This window comes from Armigeres subalbatus, chromosome 1 (assembly GCF_024139115.2).
Source record: "Armigeres subalbatus isolate Guangzhou_Male chromosome 1, GZ_Asu_2, whole genome shotgun sequence".
Taxonomy (NCBI): domain Eukaryota; kingdom Metazoa; phylum Arthropoda; class Insecta; order Diptera; family Culicidae; genus Armigeres; species Armigeres subalbatus.
The window spans coordinates 212,072,452-212,094,488 of NC_085139.1; the positions used below are offsets into that span (position 1 = coordinate 212,072,452).

Sequence of the window (22,037 nt, forward strand, 5' to 3'; positions counted from 1 at the left end):
GTTCCTCCAGGAATTCCTCCGGAAGTTCCTCCAGGAATTTCTCCGGAAATTCCTCCAGTAGTTCCTCCAGGAATTTCTCCGGAAATTCCTCCAGTAGTTCCTCCAGAAATTCATCCGGGATTTTTTCCAGGAATTCCTCCAGAAGTTCCTCCAGGAATTCCTCCGGAAATTCCTCCAGGAATTCCTTCGGGAGTTCCTTCAGGAATTCCTCTGGGAGTTGCTCCAAGAATTCCTCCGGAAGTTCCTCCAGAAATTCTTCCGGGAGTTCCTCCAGAAATTCCTCCGGGAGTTCCTCCAAGAATTCCTCCGGGAGTTCCTTCAGGAATTCCTCCGGAAGTTCCTCCAGGAATTCCTCCGGAAGCTCTTCCCAAAATTCGTCCGGAAGTTCCTCCAGGAATTTCTTCGGAAGTTCCTCCGGAAGTTCCTCTGGAAGTTCCTTAAGGAATTCCTCCGGAAGTTCCTTCAGGAATTCCTCTGGAAGTTCCTTCAGGAATTCCTCCGGAAGTTTCTTCAGGAATTCCTCCGGAAGTTCCTTCAGGAATTCCTCCGGAAGTTCCTCCAGGAATTCCTCCGGAAGTTCCTCCAGGAAATACTCCGGAAGCTCCTCCTCCTTTCTTTAGGAAACCGTTCATAATTTCTTCCAGAAATTCCTCCGGTAGTTCCTTCAAAATTTCCTCCGGGAGTTCCGTCACAATTTCCTCCGAGTTTTCCTAAAAGAAATGCCTCCATGATTTCCTCAAAGGAATTCCTCCGGAAGTTCCTCAAAGAAATTCCTCAACCAGTTCCTCTAGGAATTCCTCCGGAACTCCGTCAAAGGAATTCCTCCGGAAGTCCTTCAAACGAATTACTCTGATTTCGAATTATAGATTTCTGGAAAACGAGAATAAATGCTGCATAATTGTTTAATTTTCATACGGCTGCAAGCCGATTTTTTTTTACGGTGGCAACGGCGGAGAAAACCATCGGTGGCGAAGCACAAGTCTGACCGGAAGTTGGTCATCTTGAATTTCAAAATGGCGCAATACCGATTTCCGGCATATCACTCACCGAGCCCATTCCGGCAATACCCAGTTTGAGGGGGTTAGAAGCAGAGGGGTGTAAGTGACATTTTGGTCAAAATTGGGTTGACTACAGAAAAAAATGCTTTGGTGCTTGAGCTTTGCGGCAATATGTTGATTTAGTTTGTACGATGTTTATAAAAAATGTGAAAATGTATTGAGTATTTCATGTATTCTCTGTATTTGAAAGAGCTTTATCATGTAAAATTAGGAAATCGAGCCAGATTGCATTGGAGGAGCTCTTCTTTTACTGATATCACGTAAAACTGAGAAATTGAAGTTTAGCTGGGAGTTTATTAAGTACAGTGAACGTTCGGTAATTGTTTTTTTTTTTAGTTGGGGCGCTTTTTAGTTGGGGGTTCGCTAATTGGGGCGAAACCCAATTAAAAAGCAGCTAAACGACAGAATGTGATGTCAAATACGCGTTGACGTTTTGTTTCCGTGTTTGGCGGGATCGATATTTTCTGGCGCGTAAAATTTTCCTTTGTTCAATGCAAAAAGTAAACAACATTGACGCTTGTCAAAGCGCCCCAATTAGCGAACGGCATTCGCTAGTTGGGGTGAGGTCGTGCCCCAATTAGCGAACGATCACTGTACTGTCATAATTATATACACCGAGTTTTATTTTATTTTTTTAATCTTTCGTTTATTTTGGAGGCTCAATTGCCGTGAAGCGTTACGGAGCCGAAATCAAGTTAGACAATTCATTTCTTAAATATTATACATAATGTTAGTTTTGGGGACCGAGAGACTCGCGATTTGGTCGAGGTTAGGGAATACAATAATATAGTAGGAAATAAAAGGAATTTAGGGTGCTTAAGTAATTAGGTTGTTGATGTTCACATAGTTGACATTCTTGGCGATGTTTCACATCTGTAAGGGGACATTTTTTTTTGGGAAACAACAATGAGAGGAAGACATACGAAAGGGGTTAACGACAGACATTGAAATTGACAACAAGAGGAAGACATTCGATGGGGTATGACAGACAAGGGGGTGGGCAGACTAAGATCACAATTGTACATCAGCAACTTTCACAAATTGGTGGACGAGGGACATGTATTCGAGATCAACGCCCGCCAACACTTCTCTAATAGGCTTTGGTTGTTTTCCTCGGACCCGGAGATGTTCAGTTAATGCAGATCTGGGGCCGCGATTCTACTCGCACGCCCATACGACATGCTCGATGTCCTGATAATCCTTGCCGCAAACACAGAGATTGCTTTCCGAGAGCCCCACTCTGAGAAGATGTACGTTTAAAGTGTAGTGATTAGACATTAGACGACACATGGTTCGAATGAAGTCTCGTCCTTCATTCAATTTTTTAATTATGGACGCTTCGACACCTGCGGGCGAATTGAATACAGCCATCTACCCAGCTCCCCATTTGTCCATTTCTGTTGCCAGCTGATCAAGGTTTCCTGATGAACTAATGTTATATCGAGTTTTATAAACTTTTTTTTCCTGTTCGGATGTGCCACTGCGACCAGTTATTAAATCTATTGTGGCATTACCCGTATCCTTAGTTTATAAGTCATGTCGAATTACTCCAGTGCTATTGAGAAGCAATGCAGTATCGTTTTTGATACAGATTTTGTTTTGTTTTACTTATAAGCTTCAGAAGGAATAAAGTATTGTGACAAGGTCCCGCTATTTAGACCCTTCCGTGTGTTTTTTCGAACTACCAATGCTTACCAGTTCATGAAAAGTTAGTACGTATCTAAACCCCTGACTAGATTTTTTTCCCGGCAGTCAGTTCAGCCTAGGACAATGACTCCTAGGTTTATTTTAACTAATTGCTAGAAAAGTAATTTCCGCTGCATACAGTTTAGCCTCAAACAAGAGGAATTTGAGTCTTTCAACCATCTGCAGGGTAAAGTTATTTTTTGTTATACTTCAAAAAACTGATATTGGTATAGAGGACTAAATACGATGAATCCCTGAATTACCACAACTTATTGCCCTAGCTCGAAAAATGGATTAGGCTAGGGCTTGGTTTGGTAGATTTTACACCGTAAAACACTACGTAAAAGTGATATACCAACGGGACCTTATAAACTTAGTATCTTTCTTGTATATGGATTTATTTTACATACGAATAACACGTAGTACGAATAAACTATTTCCGAAAAAATCAAGTTTTATTATTTTCCCAACCATTTTTGTCACCATCTGCTCCACAGCCTCGCATTGTACCGATTTGTTACAAAAGTTCATGTACTTTATTACGAATATCATTACTGAATGCTTCAATTTTCTTAATACTTACTTTGTATGTGTAATAACTTTGAGCCATTAGGCCTTTTGTTTAGTCACGCTTGAAGTTCGTCGGGCAATTAATCATCCTATTATTTATGTGCTAGAATCCAATCAACATAAATTCTTCCTGGCATTATGGATGCTTCTTGATAATGATGTGTTGATTTATATTCACCAGCAAAGTGATTTCCTTCACAAGGAACCTCAACTCAACATGAGAAAAATGAAAACATGAAACAGATGCAACATATTTGCACGCGCATAAACAGCTTAGATGATGTCAAGCTCGGCAAGGACCATGTTATGACATTTTGTCCATCGCGTCATTATTCACGGCTGCAAAAATGTTTGCACTCTTCAAGCGCTATCTGCATAACTAGGTTTTCAACATCATCACCAGCAGCATTTGGCAAATAAATCAACCCGTGATAGTTCACTGGCTTGAGATGATGAAACCGATCGGCTACGGACCCAGTCATGGGCGCGTGGGAGAAAATCCTGGAATCTATGCCAAACAAGCGCTCCACCTTACTTAACACCTTTATCGCATCGTAAAACTCGGAAGTGCATGTTCTCTTCCTCACCGCAGGCGAACTTGCGATCTTTCAACAACCGTTTCGCCGCATAATGTCTCACGCGCAGGATCAAATGATGCGTGTCAAAGCGCTGCACCACGCCGCGCCATCGTACCGGTACTGGGCTCCCATCAGCACCTCCGACGCGGTATCATTTTTAGCTCCTCTGGCGTGGTTGGACGCAGACGAAAACCATGTGCTTTCTTTGGTTCGGGCTGATCGGGGCGGTCGGTTGATCGGTTTTGTGTCGCACGGCCGCCGCCTCTGTCGTTGTCGTCGTCGGGCGGGGGACAGGTTTTTTTTCGGTGGGCTCTCCTGATCTTCGTCATCGTCATCGTTTTCAGCAGACTCATCTGTTGTGGGTCTGGCAGGCTACGGCTGCTGCAGTCGACTATGGTCGGCCCTCGGTGTGGTGGGGAGTTACCTATATTTATCGATACAAACAATGCTTCCAATATTCAGTTCGAGAATCAGCTTCCTCCAGTGAATATCGGAGCCATTTTTCGGTGAAAAATTTGTTTCTGTGATTGGGTCTGTGAATTGTCCTGTTCTTTCGAGAATGAAGATCATAGTGGTAAGTGGGTTGTGATGTGACGATCATGGACGATGGGTTTTTATGGACGATTATTGGACTCGAGTGAAGAAATGGGAATTTTGTGATACAGTGCTCTAGTGAAAATGTCAACGATTCTAAGACGAACTGTTTTTCTTTCGTGAAGGTTTTGGCTTGTGTGGCCATGGCTGCGGCGCGGCCAGAGGCTCCTCTTCAAGGTTATAACTATGCAGCACCACGACCAATAGTGCACGGAGGTGTGTCATCTTCAGCAGTTCATGCCTCTTCTCATAGTCATGGTGGTGGTTACTACACGGCACAGGCTCCAGTACATGTGGCCGCTCCTGTGCATGCTGCTCCTATCCATGTGTCAGCACCAGCTCCTGTATACCAAGGAACTGGCTTTGGTTCCGCCATCTCCGGTGGTGGAGCATTCGATAGTGGCCATTCGGCTGGTTTCGGTGGTGCTATCTCCGGTAGTTCTTTCTCCGGTGCCTCTGCCTCCGGTGGCTCCCTTTCAGGTGGCTCTTTCGGTGGCGGTTCCTTCGGCGGTGGCTCCTTTGGCGGTGGCTCCTTCGCTGGCGGCGCTCAGGCTTTTGGTAAGTCAACTCAACAATTGTGTGCATCGCATTTACAATACACTCTATATCCGAATTTTGAATCTGCAGCTCCCCAGCAAACCGTGGTCCAGAAGCACATCTACGTACATGTGCCTCCACAGGAACCCGAAGAGACCCGTCCCCAGCAGGTCTTGAGCCAGGGAGTGGCCCGTAAGCACTACAAGATCATCTTCATCAAGACACCGAACGTGCAGCCATCGGCCGCCCAGATCGCTCTCCAACAGTCCCAACAGGAGGAGAAGACCATCGTCTACGTGCTGGTCAAGAAGCCCGACGAGCAGGCCGATATCAACATCCCGCAGCTGCCGTCTCTGCCACCAAGCAAACCCGAGGTCTACTTCATCAAGTACAAGGCCAACAAGGGTGCATCCCACGGTGGGCTGGTCGGTGGTGCTATCGGTGGCGGCGCCATTGGTGGCGGAGTTGCCTCTGCGGGACATGGATTCGATGCTTCGTTGGGCTCCCTGGCATCCAGCGGTAGCGGTGCTGCGTCGTCCGTTGTCGGTGGTGGTGAGTATTTTCTTTGCAACTCGTGATTGTGGGCTGTGTGGGAATCGATGAGGAAGAGACCATGTGATTCTAAGTGTGTCAGGTTTTGGCTAAACCGGGCCTTGTCAGATAAGTGGAAATATTTTCGAGACTGCCGGAAACCGTTCTACGTAAAGAAGTTGCATGGAATCAGCACTTAACGATGAGTGTTAATGTGAATTTAAGTGAAACTACTAACTTTGTTGATTCTTAAAGGATTCACTTTTTACTTAACTTTCGTTACGTTAGAATTTCTGTATTTGCTAATTTTTATACAGCAATTTTTTTTCATGATTTCATTTGTTTATTTGTTTGCAGCTATTTCTGGTCTTTGAAATTATTATAAAAAAAAATAGTTCACCCTACAAAAGATTCATAACAATCACAGAAAAATCTGGCAGTATTAAAACAAATTTAAAAACTGACTAAACTAAATTGAAACTAAACTAAATTGGGAAATTGATCAAATCCATCGGGGTAAAATGGGTGTATAATGTCTATAAACCGATTCTGTCTAAAAAAATAGGTTATACTTTGGTATACTTACGGAATAAAGTTAAATACAAATAATACAAATATGCCATCAAGAACAGTATAACCGTCATATGACCGTCACTACAAACGGATATGACAAAAACTGTACTCTTAAAAATGACACTTTTAAAAATTGTCACCAACAATTCATTTAAGTCGGATGTCATTCAAAATTTAATTTTTGTTTCTCCTTCATTACTTTATTGGACTTTATTTATTTATTCTTAATATACTTCATCTGACCGAAGTCTTAATGCAGACTTCTCCCACGTTGTTCGTGACACTGCTTACATGGTTTTGGGCAGAAGTGTGGGGCTGACTTCTTCGATAGAAGTAGCATTGTTTATCATTTTTTCTTCAATGCCTTAGGAGTTTGGCTCGTTGAGGTATTTTTGGCAAGAAAAACGACGCTTCTGGCGGTATTGGTTCATAGTGAGCAAGTATACCTACTAGAGTGCTTCAAGTTTTGACTTTTTTGCTCCTCTATGCTAAAACGATGTTATTTGCTGTTTGAATATTCCTCCTAAATTATTAGCTAATTTGATAGTAATTTGACTGAGCACGTGCAGTTCAAAGTTTGTATGATAGCTACTATGAAAAGAGAAGCTTTTGTGGTGCTCTTTAAGCCTTGGTTGCAAAACGATTTGATTCTTGCCAAAAAAGTTATTAAAAAATACTGAATCGTGAAAATGAAATTTATAGCACGTAAAAATAAGATCAGTATCAATAATGACCATTTTAGTTTTCTATCTAATTTTTCTTACAAAAGTCAGATCACTTCGCATCAACAACTGTCTTCTGGCTTAGGAAGTGTTCTAAGAAGTCAATGGGTTAATTATGTTGAAATAGCTATATCTTATTTTATTATTTATTCAGACTAAGGCCGAAGTGGCCTGTGCGGTATATAAGAGTCTTCTCCATTCGGCTCGGTCCATGGCTACACGTCGCCAACCACGCAGTCCACGGAGGGTCCGCAAGTCATCTTCCACCTGATCGATCCACCTTGCCCGCTGCGCACCTCGCCTTCTTGTGCCCGTCGGATCGTTGTCGAGAACCATCTGGTTCTGGAGCTATATCTGGTCCTCACGAAACGGGGTTTCACATAAGTTGCGATTTCTATATAGCAATTTCCATACGAACTTCTAACTTTACAATTTAGGAGGATTATTACAACTGCAAATATCATCGCTTAAGCATAGGTCAAAATTTGAATCACTAAAATGTCCACCTTTCTTTATTTCTCAAGCCCTCAGAAACATCAAACTGTAATGTAGCAATGTCACATTCCTCTCCCGGGAACTACTCCGCTTTGATGGAAGTTTTTGTATCCATTAAAAAGCACCACGGTTTCGTCAGCCACTCCAAGTACAACTTCCAGGCGCTGGTTTTGACCGACCGTATTTTATTGACCGTTCCATTTCTGTGCCTTCCGAACATCGTACACGTGGAAGCCAGCACGTGTCCTTCTTTTTAGGACAAGCCTGGTGAAAATATTCGCATTCTTCGCCGAATCGCGATTCGAAAAATTCCTCCATCAACGCTTGAACGGACTTACAATTTTCCTGGGCTTCGCCGGGTCAACTGTCTTCCGTTTTTCTGCCTTTTCTGTCCGTCTGTCTGACTGGCCAGGCACCAAACGTCGAATGATGGATTCTCAGGCGTTTCCCGAACCAACTGTGGAGTGAAGTCTGATTTTCCAAAATAATGCATATGACTTGCACGTTAAAAATGAACTACTCCAGATTGAGTCGAATCCGACTCATTTTCACTAAAAACGGGACAACTCAAAATTTGAGTAAAAGATACTCGATGAGTACTAACCGTGAACACTGTTTTTGGAAAATGGCGTATACTTCACTTTTTCAGATTACGGCAGCTGAACTGTTGATCTAGAGCCACCCTAGTAACTAGGGCAATAACGACAGTTCGTGGGACGGGCACCAAAGGCCTTTTTCACTCCTGGGTCCAAAGGCGTTGGAAACGTGGGAAAGTTTTCGGCAAGAAGCTCTCCGTCTTATAACATTTAGCGTGGTCGAGCTTGCCTTCAGAAATTTCGGAAGCAAACACTTTCTGAGCGTTCGGTCACTATAGACATGCAATCGCGAGCACCGACACGCCGTTTTACTCAGAAATTGCTTGCTTCAGCAGGCAATTGCCTTCCAATGTTTGTTTACAAAATCATGAACGCCAAATTTGCAAATCCTCCTGGAATGAGAAACTTCGCAGTTCACTAATTCTGGAAGATTGAAAGTCCTCTCGTGAATTTCTCCACAGAACCATAGACACTAAAGGTCGAGTCAAGTACGAGACACTGAAGACGGCCTCACAGTTGAGGTCGAAATACGTATCTGTAAAGATAATTTTTCATACACACCAAGTATTTATATCTCGAGTTCGGCAAGATCGGGCATCGCTTAGCTCATTAAGCTCCAGAAGTAAACTTGAGCAGAAAATTTGGTTTATTACTGTTTTTCGGCAAAATATTTACCGTATCTTAGCAAATGAAACGTAACTTTTACTGAGATCTAGGCAAAAATCATGTTTCCTGAATCTTGGCGGTCCTCACCTCGGGAAAATAAAAAAGCGTTTAATTAAACGTTTCTACAGACTGCGAAGTACAGGCCCTTCGATTTATTCTTGCCATCAATTTCAACCTCTTTCGTCTATTTTGCTTGGTGCAGAGTGCGTGTACTGAACTGTTTCTCGCTCAACCCACAAAGAAACAGACGTCTCATTTAGAACAAAATGTAATCAAAATCATCGTCACGGAAACATTGTCGCCCAATGTCAAAATAATTGTGTGTGTGGCCAAGCTGCAACCAGTTGGCGGTAATGCGCAAACGTCAAAAACAAGCAAGAACTTTGAAAGCGCCATCGCCAAACTTAAATCATCAAACAACGATTGAACAAAACTGCTTTGAACAAAATGGCACCGAATTTATCGATTTCCTCGATACAGGTCAATAGTTTTTGGCAAAACTCAACACCCTGGGGGACTTACAGTACAAAAAATGCAAGCAGTACTCCAAAAGTGCTCTTCAACGTGCATGCACATATGTAGTTTCTGAAACAGATGAAACAAATTGCGTTGCATGCATGAAAAACCTTCTCCGCATCCTCCCCTTACGATGCGATAATTTCAGGCAGTGATGTAAAAAACTGGTCATGTTTGAAGATTTTATAGTCATTGGGTCAGAACTTATGACAAGAGTTATTCAATATAATGAGATTTCATACATGTAGAAGTTCATGCTGTAATAGTAGAGATTTTTATAGCGAGTCTGGTTTTGGGGCATTTATTGGATCTGAGTCGTGTTTTGGGATCTCAGACAGCTCTGTTGAAACGAATATTTGATCAGCTAAATCGTACTAAACTGGGAAGCACATCCCTATACGAGCCAATCCAAAAGGTTCGTATCCATAAACCTAACAAATAACAAAAAGAGAAATCAACACCTACACCGGTCTAATAACTGGACACTGCCCTTGCAGATACCATTTACAAAATATCGGAGCAATCCTATTCTTAAATTGTCGCTTCTGTAACGAGGAGAACTCTCCGAACTCTCCGCTATTGCAGTGCACTCACCCATCGTAGGGCCAACGTTTTTGGCAAGCCCTTCCTAGGTCCTGCTGGCATGAGGATCTTATCTCCTAAAAATGTGGTGGGCTTTTTAAAGTTAATCGTGCCTGGGTATTACAACAACAATCAATAATCTGCTCTTTAGTTTAACCCATAGCAAAGCTATCATAGTCAAAAACATGTTATTACTAATAACTCTGTGTACTCCACAGCAAAAGTGTATTCCACAATAGTTCAAAAAATCTGGAGGCAGTGATCTTCACTCGACAAAAAAGCGTCTTCAAACGAAAGATAATCTTCCTACAGTCCACTGTTGCGGCAGTCTTCCTACAGGATCCGCTGTTGATCGGGCCTCATAAAAATCTACCTAGTATTGGTCATCGAAAGACTTCTCAAGCGATCTGTGACTGTTGAAGGGTTCGTTGACAAATTACGTAACGCCTCTATATATCTATGAGAGTCGAACACTCCGTTCTGTCCATAGCAAAAGCAAATGTAATGTCATATCCCAAGTAATCAAAAGTTCCTTTAAAAGTACGTTTTTCGCTTAATCAGCTTGACCTAGCTGGTTAAGCGAAAAATGTACACAGGACTCTGTTTTTACACGATTTTCTTTCGTACGTTTTCGATCGTGTGACTTCAATTCACCACCAAAATCTTTGCAACATGTTTCAAAAAATCCTGAATAAATAAAAAAAATGCGTTAAACATTCAGAATTACTGCAAATTTGAAAAAAATGAAACTCGTCTAAAAACAGAATCCAGTGTACTTATAAAAGAAACTTTTGGTTACTTGGGATTTCAGGTCGCTTGTTCTTGGACCGTCAATCGCCAGTGTACCTGCACACTGGTCGCATCCCAAGAAGCACACAATCCTCTTCGCATCTTACTAAAATGTTTCTGATATGTTGCAAAACACTTTGAGCTCTGCTGAGTAGAATTTTATTTTCAACATTTCAAAGAATGAAGGGTTTCAAATCTCAAGGTCCATGGTTCGATTCTCAGTTTGTTTTTGTGTTTTTATTTTCATTGTAGCTGCAAGATGCTGCAAATAGGCTCCACCTCTTACGCTTTTTGTGTTACAAAGGAGTTCCACAATCCACTTACGACGCATTGTACACAATTCAAGCCTTTAGTAAGTCACACCAAAGTTGTTGTTACTTACTGAGAAAATCGTCGTGTTACTTGGGACGGGCATCTTCCTTCATTGCACACAGTCAACGACGGGGTCTACCCAGGAGATGACGTCCTCTTCCAGATTCTCTGCTAATTGTGACTTTTGTCGGCCTCTAATTCGACGTACTACATGCCCAGTCCACTGTAGTCTGACGTATTTTACAGCCTGCCGATGTCTGCATTTACGCTCCACAAAATTTGGCAAGTTTTGAGTTTTGACCCGTACCCGCCTTCTCGTTACCCATTATGTAGTAGATTTTTTTTCTATTTGTAAGAACCGTAACGCTTGGTATAACCCTCTTTCCGCCTTTTTGGCTTTACATTATTTGCTAACAGCCCCAAACATAATGCATGACAGGGTTTTGTACGTCGAGTTCTGAAGGTTGATTTCTTTGTAAATGGCGCCCTATAGTAAGTGCATTTTCTTATAGATCGGGCATATGAAGCTATTCATTCAGCCAGTAGGCAGTTGTTCAAACCCTCCTTTTTGCCTTTCTCGTATACAAAGTATACGTAAAGGCTATAGGATCACTCCAAAACCGAACTTCTGATAGAAGGCTCGGAGACCCATAGTGTTATATACCAATCGACTCAGTTCGACGAATTGAGGTGATGTCTGTATGTGTGTATGTATGTGTGTGTGTGTGTGTGTACAAAAATGTGAGACACACTTTTTGGTACTTAGCATTATTCGATTTGCTCGCAACAAGTTGCAGTTGACGCGGATTGCGGTCTAGTTGTTTCCTATTGAAAATTGGCCCGATCGGTCATTGCGTTCCAAAGTTATTGAAAAAACATTGTTTTTCTACCTTGGGAAAAAAATTTCAAAAATGATTTTTTTTTTTTCAAAGATTGCAGCAATGCATTCAAATGACCGCAAATGCATATGAATTGATGGAAAAAGTAAAATCTATCCCCCTAAAGTGCTATTTCGACCTCTCTTATGTGTTTTTCTTATTTTTTTAATGCGCGAGGAAGGCACCACCAACGCTAGGTGGATCGATCTGGGTTTTTATTGGTTCTCCTGCTCACTTCCATCTTCGGTTAATTTAGAGCCCTCTTGACCTCATTCTATCTTCAAATTTTGATTGTCGTCGACCATGTTTATCTTATTTCATAATACACTTTTGCGTTCAACAAATCTTCGAAGTGCGTCTCCAACCTTGTCTTGTATATCAGAAAATTTCTCACTCGGAGTGAGCTCTGATGCAGTATTGTGCCGAGCGCCATTGACAATCGAGTAAAACCTCTCTGCTCTTCCTACACTATGTCGTTCTCTGTTGAATTGCGTGCCCGCCTATATAGCTTCTGACTCTTGGCAGCATTTTTCTTGTTCTAATCCTACACATGTTTTCCACCATTTTTTTTATTTCGAATAACTCTATTGAACAATTTATATTAAAATCTTCCAAGGATTTTTTTCTGAACTTCATTGATTTCGAATGGCTCAGTTGCTTCGTTACAAGAGAATATGAAGCATCCGTCTATGCTTTTCGGAAGCATCCATTCAAGCAGCTCGAACCCTCCTTTCAAGAGATTCGAGAACCTGCTTTCTAGAGGCTCGTAAGCCTTCTTACAAGAGGCTCGTAAGCCTTCTTCCAAGAGGCTCGAGAGCCTTTTTTCAAGAGGCTCAGAAGCCTCCTTTTAAGTGGCTCAAAATCCGCCTTTCAAGAGGCTCGGAAGCTTTCCTTCGAGTGGTTCGAAAGCTTTCCTTCCTCAGAGGCTCAGAAGCCTACTTTTAAGAGGCTCAGAAGCCTCCTTCCAAGAGGCTCGGCAGCCTCCCTTCAAGTGGCTCTGGAGCCTCTTTTCAAAAGGCCTGGTAGCCCACTTTCAAGACGCTTGAAAGTCTCGTTTCAAGAGACTCGGAAGGCTGCTTTCAAATGGCTCGGTATCCTCCTTTGAAAAGGTTCTGAAGCTTCCCTTCTAAAACCTCGGAATTCTTCCTTCAAGAAGCTTGGAAGCGTACTTTCAAGATGCTCATGAGCCTCCTTTGAAGTGACTCGACAGCTGCCTTTCAAGAGGCTCTGAAGCCTACTTAGAAGATGCTCTTGAGTCTTCCTTCAAGAGGCTCGGAGGCCTTTCTTCACGAGACTCGGAAGCATCCTTTCAAAGGGCCTGGAATTCTTCTTTCAAGAGACTTGGAAGCATACTTTTCAGAGGCTAAGAAGCCTATTTTTAAGAGGCTCGGAAACCTCTTTTTGAGAGGCTCAGAAGTCTCCTTTTAAGTGACTCGGAAGCCGCCTTTCAAGATACTCTGAAGCCTCCCTTCGAGATTCTCGGAAGCCTCACTTCGAGAGAAGCGCAAGAATCCCTTCAAGAGGCACAGAAGCCTCCTTTCAAGAAGCTCGTAAGCTTCCCTCTAAATTCTTCTTCCAAGAGCCTCGGAAGCGTATTTTCAAGAAGCTCAGAAGCCTCCTTTTAAATGGCTCGAATTCCCTTTTCAAGAGGATCGAAAACCTCCTATTAAGGGGCTCTGAAGTCCCCTTATAAGAGCTCAAAAGCCTCATTTTAAGAGGCTTAGAAGCTTTCCTTCAAATGGCTTGGAATTCTCCCTTCTAGGGGCTCGGAAACCTCCTTTCATCAATTTGATGAGCCATAAGGCCTAATTCTGCGTATTCACGCTGGAGAATAGAGTGTTTGCGTCCGAAATACATAACAATAGAGGTAATAAGCTGTAGGGTAGGATTGTCGCTATCGTCACTGGCGAAGCATCTTTTGCTAGCGAGCAAAATGTCAATGTGGGAAAAATCAATACGTTTTGACAGTTTTGTACCCAACATGTTTGGGAACGAGAACAAATGGAACCGCAGCGACAGTCTTACTTAATTGTTTATTACCTCTATTGATGTGACAGATGATTTAGCGACAGTTGTTAGTTCGACGCGGTTGTTTCATAAGGGCCAATGTCGCAAACGTAAACAATGCCTTTTCCTGCAAATTCCTCAACAACTAGGACCATTCCCAGCTAACAATCACTTGGAACTGGTGGCGCTCCGCGCCTTTTATCGAACGGAAGTGGAAAATACTGCCAGAAGTCTCTAATCTACCTGAAATCAGCAGAAGAAGTCAATGTTTACGTTTGCGACTTTCGCCCTTTTGAAACAACAATGTCGAGTTGACGGTATTCATATAGGTACAGCAGAAACAGAAACGATCCAAGATAGCTACCCTGTGAAACGCCGGATCGGACTGCAAACGATGAGGAAATGTGATCTCCGATTTTCACCGCCGTACTGCGAACTGATAAATAGGATTGGAGCCAGCTGAGCAGAACGTTATTCATGCCTAATTTGTCATTTTTTCTATGGCAATCTGGTGATTAATTTAGTCGAATACAGCAGAAAGGTCTGTAATAGATTGGATCCACCCACTCTCTATATGTCTTACTACAAAGGAAGTGAAGCGCGCTAGGTTAGTGGTCGTTGAACGTTTGGGCAACCGTGCTGGTCGTTTGAAACGTAAAGGGCGTGGCTTAAAGTCAACTCGTCAAGAACAATCAACTCAAATAGCTTGGAAACGGCGCACAGCACTTATTTCCCTGTAGTTTGATAGGGCGCTCTAGCAGCCTTTTTATTTTAAATTGGAGATACATGTGACTGCTGCTAGCAAATCGGAAACACCCCGGAGTTTAACGAGATGTTGAATACTGTAGTAAGCGGTCTGGCAAGCAACTCCGCATAACGACTCTATAACAAGCGATTCGATACCATCTGGTCTATATCCCGTGGAGTATTTCAACTTCTTACTAGCAGCTTATTGAATCGTTTGTGATGACGAATGGATGCCAAGAGGCAAGAAGATTGGGAACATTCCTGGTGGCAATAACTACATCTTGCGGGTCGAGATACTCATTAGTAATTCAGTAGCGTAGAATTGAGTACGGGCCAAATGAGAAATTTCGTTGGTAGCTTCGGATAAACCGTCAGTCATCGTCAAGAGCAATACAGATTCTTTTCGTTGTCGTTGACGTACCTCCAGAAACTTTTGGGAGTGTTTCTGAGACGACTTTGCAAACGATTTTGAAAGGCATTACAGAGATGATCGTTGAGTTGCTTCGTACGATACTTTCTGTGTTGTCTGGGGCCGCGCGTTTCACTCTTTCCAAACTCTTAAGATGAGCATTAGACCAGGCTAGTTTGACCGGTTCTTGTATGGATCTCATCTGTTTCAGTCCAGCTGTGCTATACGTGTCAAGCAGCAATCGAGACGTCTGGCCGATCAGCGATCCCGAAGCAATCGGGAAGAAAAATCCCGACTTATTGCGCTGCCAATTGATTATGCTCAAGTTGAAATCACCGAGAATAATCATTTTGTCCCTTGGTTCTAATTGCGAGACCGCCGAGTTGAGCGCAGCGAGGTGACTGTCGATCAATTCCGCATCATTGATTAGATTGGAAGGGATGTAAAGAACGCAGATGAGTAGAGTGGCATCAGCAGTAGTTAAAGCGACCCACAATTGCTCAACAGACGAGTTGTCAGGAGGACTCACTTAGCGAAATTTGAAGCAGAAGCGAACAGTTAACAGACCACCTCCTTCAGTGTTTTGTTACTGTTGGAAGATAACCTATCTTGCCGATAAAGGCAGTATGATTCGTCGAAGAATTGATTTACGGTGGTATTATTGTTGAGCCAGGTTTCGGTAAAGACATAGACGTCGGAGCAGCGATCGCTAAGGGCCAAATGGTAATCGACAAGAGAACTATTGATCCCACCGACGTTCTGGTAGTATATCAAGACATTAGAATATGCTGGAACCGCACTCCTATCACTGGAAACATTCGGTAGTGTGGAGATGAACTGTACAGAAGATACTGGTAACTGATTGTACTTACCGGTTATAGAATTTCGGAAAACCCCGTATCCCAACTCAGATGCAGGCCCGGGACGGCTGCTGGTTGCTGGTAGCGGAGGCTCGACTGCGCTGAGAGAATACGGGCTTCCTTACAGCTAGTGTCGATTGTGCGTCCCGGTGGGAAACTTGACGTATAGGTCGCAGAGGGTTGATGATGAGGTCCGGAAGTACTGTGTGATGCTTGTAGGCATGGCATTCGGGTGGATTCGCTGAAAATCGGAAAACTTTCAGACGGAGACAGATATGATGGCTGATCATACTTGCTGAAAGTTGGTGTCCGGCTCCCAACTCACACACAGGGCCGGGACGGTTGCTGGTCGCTGGCTGGAATTGGCTCGACTGCGTTGAGTGGAATATAGGTGTCAAATGTGAGTCCTGGATGAGAACTAGATGAATGCACAGCAGATACTTGACGTTGCGTTGGATAAAATGGTAATTGATTCTTATAAGTGCGGCGATCCTGTTCGTTCGATGAAACTCGGAGTCAATTCCGAATAGATGTTAGCAGAGATAACAGAAGTTTGGCTTGGCGCGATTCGGAAGCTTGGCATAATTTTAGACGACCAACCAGCAGAGGTTGAGAGTTGATCGATTATTCTGAAATTTGAATCGGCATGAGGCGATGAATTTTGTCGATAGCAAATGTACTTGCCTTGAATTGCAAGTTGGGAGTCCCCTAATCCGCCTCTAAACTCAGGACTTGGAAGACTATGGTGAACGCTGGCTGATTAAGAGGAACTGGGGACCTATAAAATGCTTTTATCGGTGCGTCCTGGTGAAGAAGTCTCGTGCATCGTGGGTGTAGAAATTTAGATTATTGGTTCCGGAACACAGGTAGGTGTCCGCCAACAGGAGAAACCGTGACGGTTGGAATATTTAGCAGCAGCTTCCACATGTTTTTTGAGCTGGTATCCTTGACTTCTCAAAATAGAAGACCCGTAGGCCATGTATTTTGCATTAAGTGCTTCTTCACGGAACTTGGGGTCAATCCTAATTTTGAAAGATATGAAGTTCATACTTTTATTAGTGTCAATTCCTTTCTTCACTAGCGGGACCACTTTGGCCGAATCTTCACACTAGATGCAGTTCTTCACCAGTTTCTTGACGCTTGGGTGAATACGGGAGAGGTACAGTCAAGAACATCGCTTCGGGCTCAGGGACTGTAATGACCTCAGTCACAATTTCATTATTTGTCATTATTTTGGTACCGACAACGAGTGGTTTGGATGGCAGCAGTCCATCTGCACGAGGTCGTTTAAGTGGGGGTTGGCGTAGGCACTCTCCAGACCCAGTATGAATAGGGGTTGAGTAAGCGATTCCTCGTGATAAACGAGCAATCAGCTCGCCTATCTCCTTTCTTAGTTCCGATTGGGCAAACTCCTGATCGAATTGATGGCGTATCCAAACGACAAGACGGTAGTCTTGAACCGAGCACCTGTATCTGGAGATATATCCAACTTCGGTGTTAAGAATCATAGAAATGATTAGCCACAATCGATTCTACTAATAAGTATCAGAAAACATGGAAATAGTCAGCCGCAAATGATTTCAAATTGTAGCTGTCATAGAAAAACTACGACTTTCGTGGATGAATGGGACAAAACGGCCACTTCCAGTCATGATCCAAGGTCCGAATAGACATCACTCGTATTTTCAACTAAATTAGCATCGGAAAAGATAATAATAGTCAGCCGTAATTTTGTAGCTGTCATAGAGAAAATAGAATTTCTAGGGGAAATGGGGCAAAACGGCCACTTCCAGCCGTGGCATAAGGTCGGAATAGATACCATTCGTATTTTCTACTAGTTTAGCATCGAAAACCTAGAAATAGCTAGCCGCAATCGGTTTTAAATTGTAGCTGTCATAGAAAAAATATGATTTTTAGGGGCAAATGGGGTAAAACGGTCAGTTCCCATAAATTCCGTCGAATGAAAATAGCACCATTCGATTCGTCGTGGATTTTGTCTTCCGGAAAGGTATTCTTTCGGCGCAGTTAGTAGCCGCAATAAATAGGTACCTTTTTGGGTCAGATTTCCCCCACTGTGCGCTGGCTGGTCTTATTTTCCATAAATCAGCGGAAGAAGCCATTACAGAACTTTCGTAACCATAATTTGAGTACAAAATTATGATGATGCGTATTCTAAGTGGTATTCCACATAAATATCAACAAACGTAATCAGCCGCATTTGTTTTAGAACATGACAACCAACGGCGGCAATGGAATCGTATCCAGCTGGGTCAGTGACCTCTCTGCCGGCATTTTTTCGGGGTTTTGTTTTGTCCCGATCCGATCGCGATGACCACGCGCATTTGCTTACATCACATTCACACATTCTCGACAGAGCCGGCCGACGACACCACCCTGCTGGCTGGACCAAGAACTGGTTCCCTCTGCAGCCAGCAGCCTCCGTCTGCGGGGCGGCAGATTTGTTCTTTTCCGATCCCACCCGCAGGGGACAGGTTTTCGCTTTTCGTCGTTGTTGGCTGCGCCGCCGTGCCGGTTTGCATCGAAAGCGAATGTGTTATGATCGGCTTGTTTGGTTGACCCCACCGTTGTTGTTGCGTTGGCTGGAGATTCCAGACACGATGGCTGATGATAGGGCGCGTGGAACACGTGATACCGTTATTCTGCTGGCGTCATAAATCGTGTCGTTTGTCGTTCGCTTCGGGTTGAGGTTCTGTCGCCTTGGATGGAATTTCTGAGTTAATTTATAACACCCGGCGTTGTAAAATTGTAATTATGTGGCCTGCATTTCTCAAGAAATGTAACAGTATTAGGTGGTAAAGGTAATTAGAAGTTAACTTAATGTGGAATGATGATGAGATTCTTATTTATTTTACAAAACAAGAAAAAATTAAAGTTGGTCAGTCGTCGGGAATTGAACTCTGATCTACCAATTAACACCTATTTCCATGGTCATGGACTAGTCTACTAAGCCATTTCCAAATCAGGAATGACCAAATTAATTCCAATAAATTACTAGTTTCCCCCATTATGTCATTCGCCAATTTTTCTGAATGGTTATTCAATCACTTCAGCACTTCATAAATCTGTCAAAATGATTCAATCCTTCCGTCCTGTAGTCGGTGATTCAGCACAAACCTGTTCCCACAGTTTCAGACGTGAATGAAAAATCAACTCCTTTATCATGTAAAAGGTCCCGATCATTAACGGGATCGCTCGACGATGTCTCGGTTATTACGCAACGGACCCCTCCGCTCGCTCGCTGCGATTGCTGCCTTTCCATTTATTATAATTTTCAAGAAAAATGTTTATGCGAAATTTTAACATTGGTAACTGATCAAAAGACTCCGCCCGAATCGCGGAGGCTCAGGTCCCGACCAGACCACCAGACGAAGGTGTCGCAAAAGGGCAACTTTCGCTTCCCACAACCAACCCTTTTTTCTCTCGAGGCCTCAAAGCTCGGGGATCGGAGCTCATTGATAAATCATCGGCGGGTGAGCCCGTTGCGGTGATCCTTACCCAACCCAAAACGAGATCTGACTGAGGGAAAATAAACAGAAATTTTTCAAAATTAAATCACCAACACATGGTCGACGGATATTACCGTAACACATTTACATAATCTCGGAACTTTGGGGTCCAAGAGATGGCATGAAGATCGAAGGAAGCAAAATGCAGACGACGAATGGGGAATCGGCAACAATGCGCGCATTGCGTGTCTTTGACAAACATAACGAACCAGTTTATGGATAAAGCTTGCCTAATGTCAATAAATTAAGAAGTGTTGTTTGTTGACATCTTTATTTTTCGAAAAAGACGTGTAAGGAGAAGAAAGCATCAGAAACTTTCTCCGCCCATCTGGTTGGAGGCGAACTCCGTGCGGTTTATATTCGGCGAGGTCGGATTTGACATCTTCCCGAGCGATGTCCGATGACGGCGGTGCGGTGGTCGCAAAATTAGCATAAATATCGGCGCAACGCAGGCTGGAGAGCGAAAGCGATATGTTTCCGTCGTCCGGATTACGGCAGCACCAACAATAACAACACCTGCATCATCATCGGTAGAGATGGCATGATTGTCAACCTGACAGATGATCGATCGATTTTGGTTTGTAGAGGTCTGTCGTTCCACGAGAGAGCCGGATATGGCTTTGGGGGTTTCAAATTGCAGAGTTATGCATTATTAAGATGGGGTTTGGTGTTGACATCGCGGAGACTTGAAGAAGGCAAGCATGTGATAAATTATACGAAATTGGCGAATTACTACCAGCGTAGTTTGGAGTTTGGTAGTCGTAGGTTTCGTTGTTAAATATTTATGCTATTTTAAGGTATTTTTTATGAGATATTTCGAATGTATCTAATGAAGATTTCGAATGTCCAATACGATTTGATATCGCTATCGAGTTGAGATTTAGAGGTAAATCTTTTTTTAAATCTTGGAATCAAAATTGCAATCTGAGCCTAAACAAATCTCCCCAAAGAGGGATGTTGTTCAGGCATGTTGTTTGTATTCTGCGATTGGGAAGATTCGATAGAAACATTACCTTAAGAGTTTTCGGGTAGGAGGTTATGCGTTTGAATTTCTAAATCTAGGAAAAATGAAAAGATTTGGCAAATTATGCCATATTTACAAATATGTTTTGGAAATAATGTTCAAACAGCTGCAGCTGTTTTAATGTTACAAATCTCGATATTTTCAGCCGTCAATCCCTTTGTTATTGACGTCTAGAAGTTTAAGTGTACTACGTTATTCATTTTTTTCTTCAAATTTCATTCAATTAAAAAGTTATAAAAAACAAACACAGTACAGGTTCAGTAGAGGGTTGAAAAATTCACTAATATTCTTTTCAAGGGAACCGAAAGTAACAAAAATAAGTGTCCTCATAAAGCACCATTCGCTTATTTGGTATTAGTAAACTATTTATTTTAACCCCTTGCAACGATTGTATGGATGGATCAAGGTCATCATTTTGTTGTTATGGTCACTGCAAATATCACGGCCTACTGAATTGCATAACCGTATGCAAATTTTGACCTTTTTAGTGGATTGCAAAACAAACCATCACATAACCTACTTTTTTTCCTCGCTCCGTATTCCGTTGATGGAAGCGATCTTCAATGTCTACGACCGGGTGTTCGTGCATCCTCGTGCGAAAAGCATTTTACTTCCCACTTCACACGCTACGCCAATCTACATAATCGCGTGCCATCCGTCCAACCAGACCTTGCCTACGGTGTGCGACAAATGGCATCAAAATGTTAGATAAATATTTATTATGACGATTTCTCTTGCGGTGGTTTTTCCTCCTTCATAGTCGGTGAACAGCAATTAGACGCAGTTGTCTTCCTCATTTGATTGTCATTACCACTTCGTCGCAATTGCTTTCGAAGTGTATACAAACAGGTGATCAAGCTTTGTGGGTACAACGACGAATATATCACGGGCATCATTCAAAATTTAAATACTTATGACAGAATTATGAAATTTATCTTTTGAAGATTACCTCTGTGCTAACACCTTGATTGCCCACTTGCTTAAGTGCAGCCGCATCTTCACTCATTTAAACCTTTTTAAGCTAACCAAATTTCGCTTTCTTTCTTTCATCCATCCGCACCGAACAGGCGTTCCACACACGGATTATGGAGCCCCCGCCGCTCACCAGGGCTACCCCTAGGAGGTCACACCGATCGAGCCCGACCCAAAGCTATCCCCGAACGGCTGATCCATCCGCGATACCTCCGTATTTGCTTTAAAGCTAGTCTAGTTAAGTGCGTGCGAGCGAGCGATTGCTGTAGGTGCGACGACAATACTCGGTTAGACCCCCTGATGCGTTCACAGAGCAACGCAAACCAATTGAGACATCGGACTAAACACGAAAACTGAGGGGCTATTATTAGGCACGATCGATGGTTCTATTCGGGCCTGGGTGCGCCGCCGCGGCTGCCATCTCTCCTCACGTAACGGTGACAGAGGAAAGATGGTCACCCTGGCAACCATTATCTCATTTGCACAGCCTACTAACACTAAAAGCACCCAGGATCGGAAACCATCTTCGTGTCTACGTGGAAGACTAATTTAATTTAATGCTGACAATTTTTTCGCTGTTAAATTATTGAAACATACCCCGAAAAATAGTAATTTTTAGATAAGATATGTGTAGAAATGATAGGAGGAGAGAAACAAATTGTTGCTTATATTTAAGTATCCTATTATAGAACGAAAATAAAAGAGAGATTATACAAACAAATTAACTAACGTACGACTTTTATTGAAACAGTTATCACCTTACATTGTAAACATATGCCGTTCGAGGCTAGTGAACAGTCGAACTCAC

General features: G+C 42.8%; 1 protein-coding gene across 1 annotated transcript; it reads left to right on the forward strand.

The window, feature by feature from the left end:
* Nucleotides 1-4,309: 4,309 nt before the first annotated feature.
* LOC134210582 (keratin, type II cytoskeletal 1-like) lies at nt 4,310-21,954 on the forward strand. The gene is made up of 4 exons (XM_062686688.1): nt 4,310-4,466; nt 4,612-5,044; nt 5,114-5,575; nt 21,325-21,954. Exons 1-4 carry the CDS (start codon nt 4,452-4,454, stop codon nt 21,375-21,377), a joined length of 963 nt encoding a protein of 320 aa, XP_062542672.1. The 5' UTR covers nt 4,310-4,451; the 3' UTR covers nt 21,378-21,954.
* The last annotated feature ends 83 nt before the right edge of the window (nt 21,955-22,037 follow it).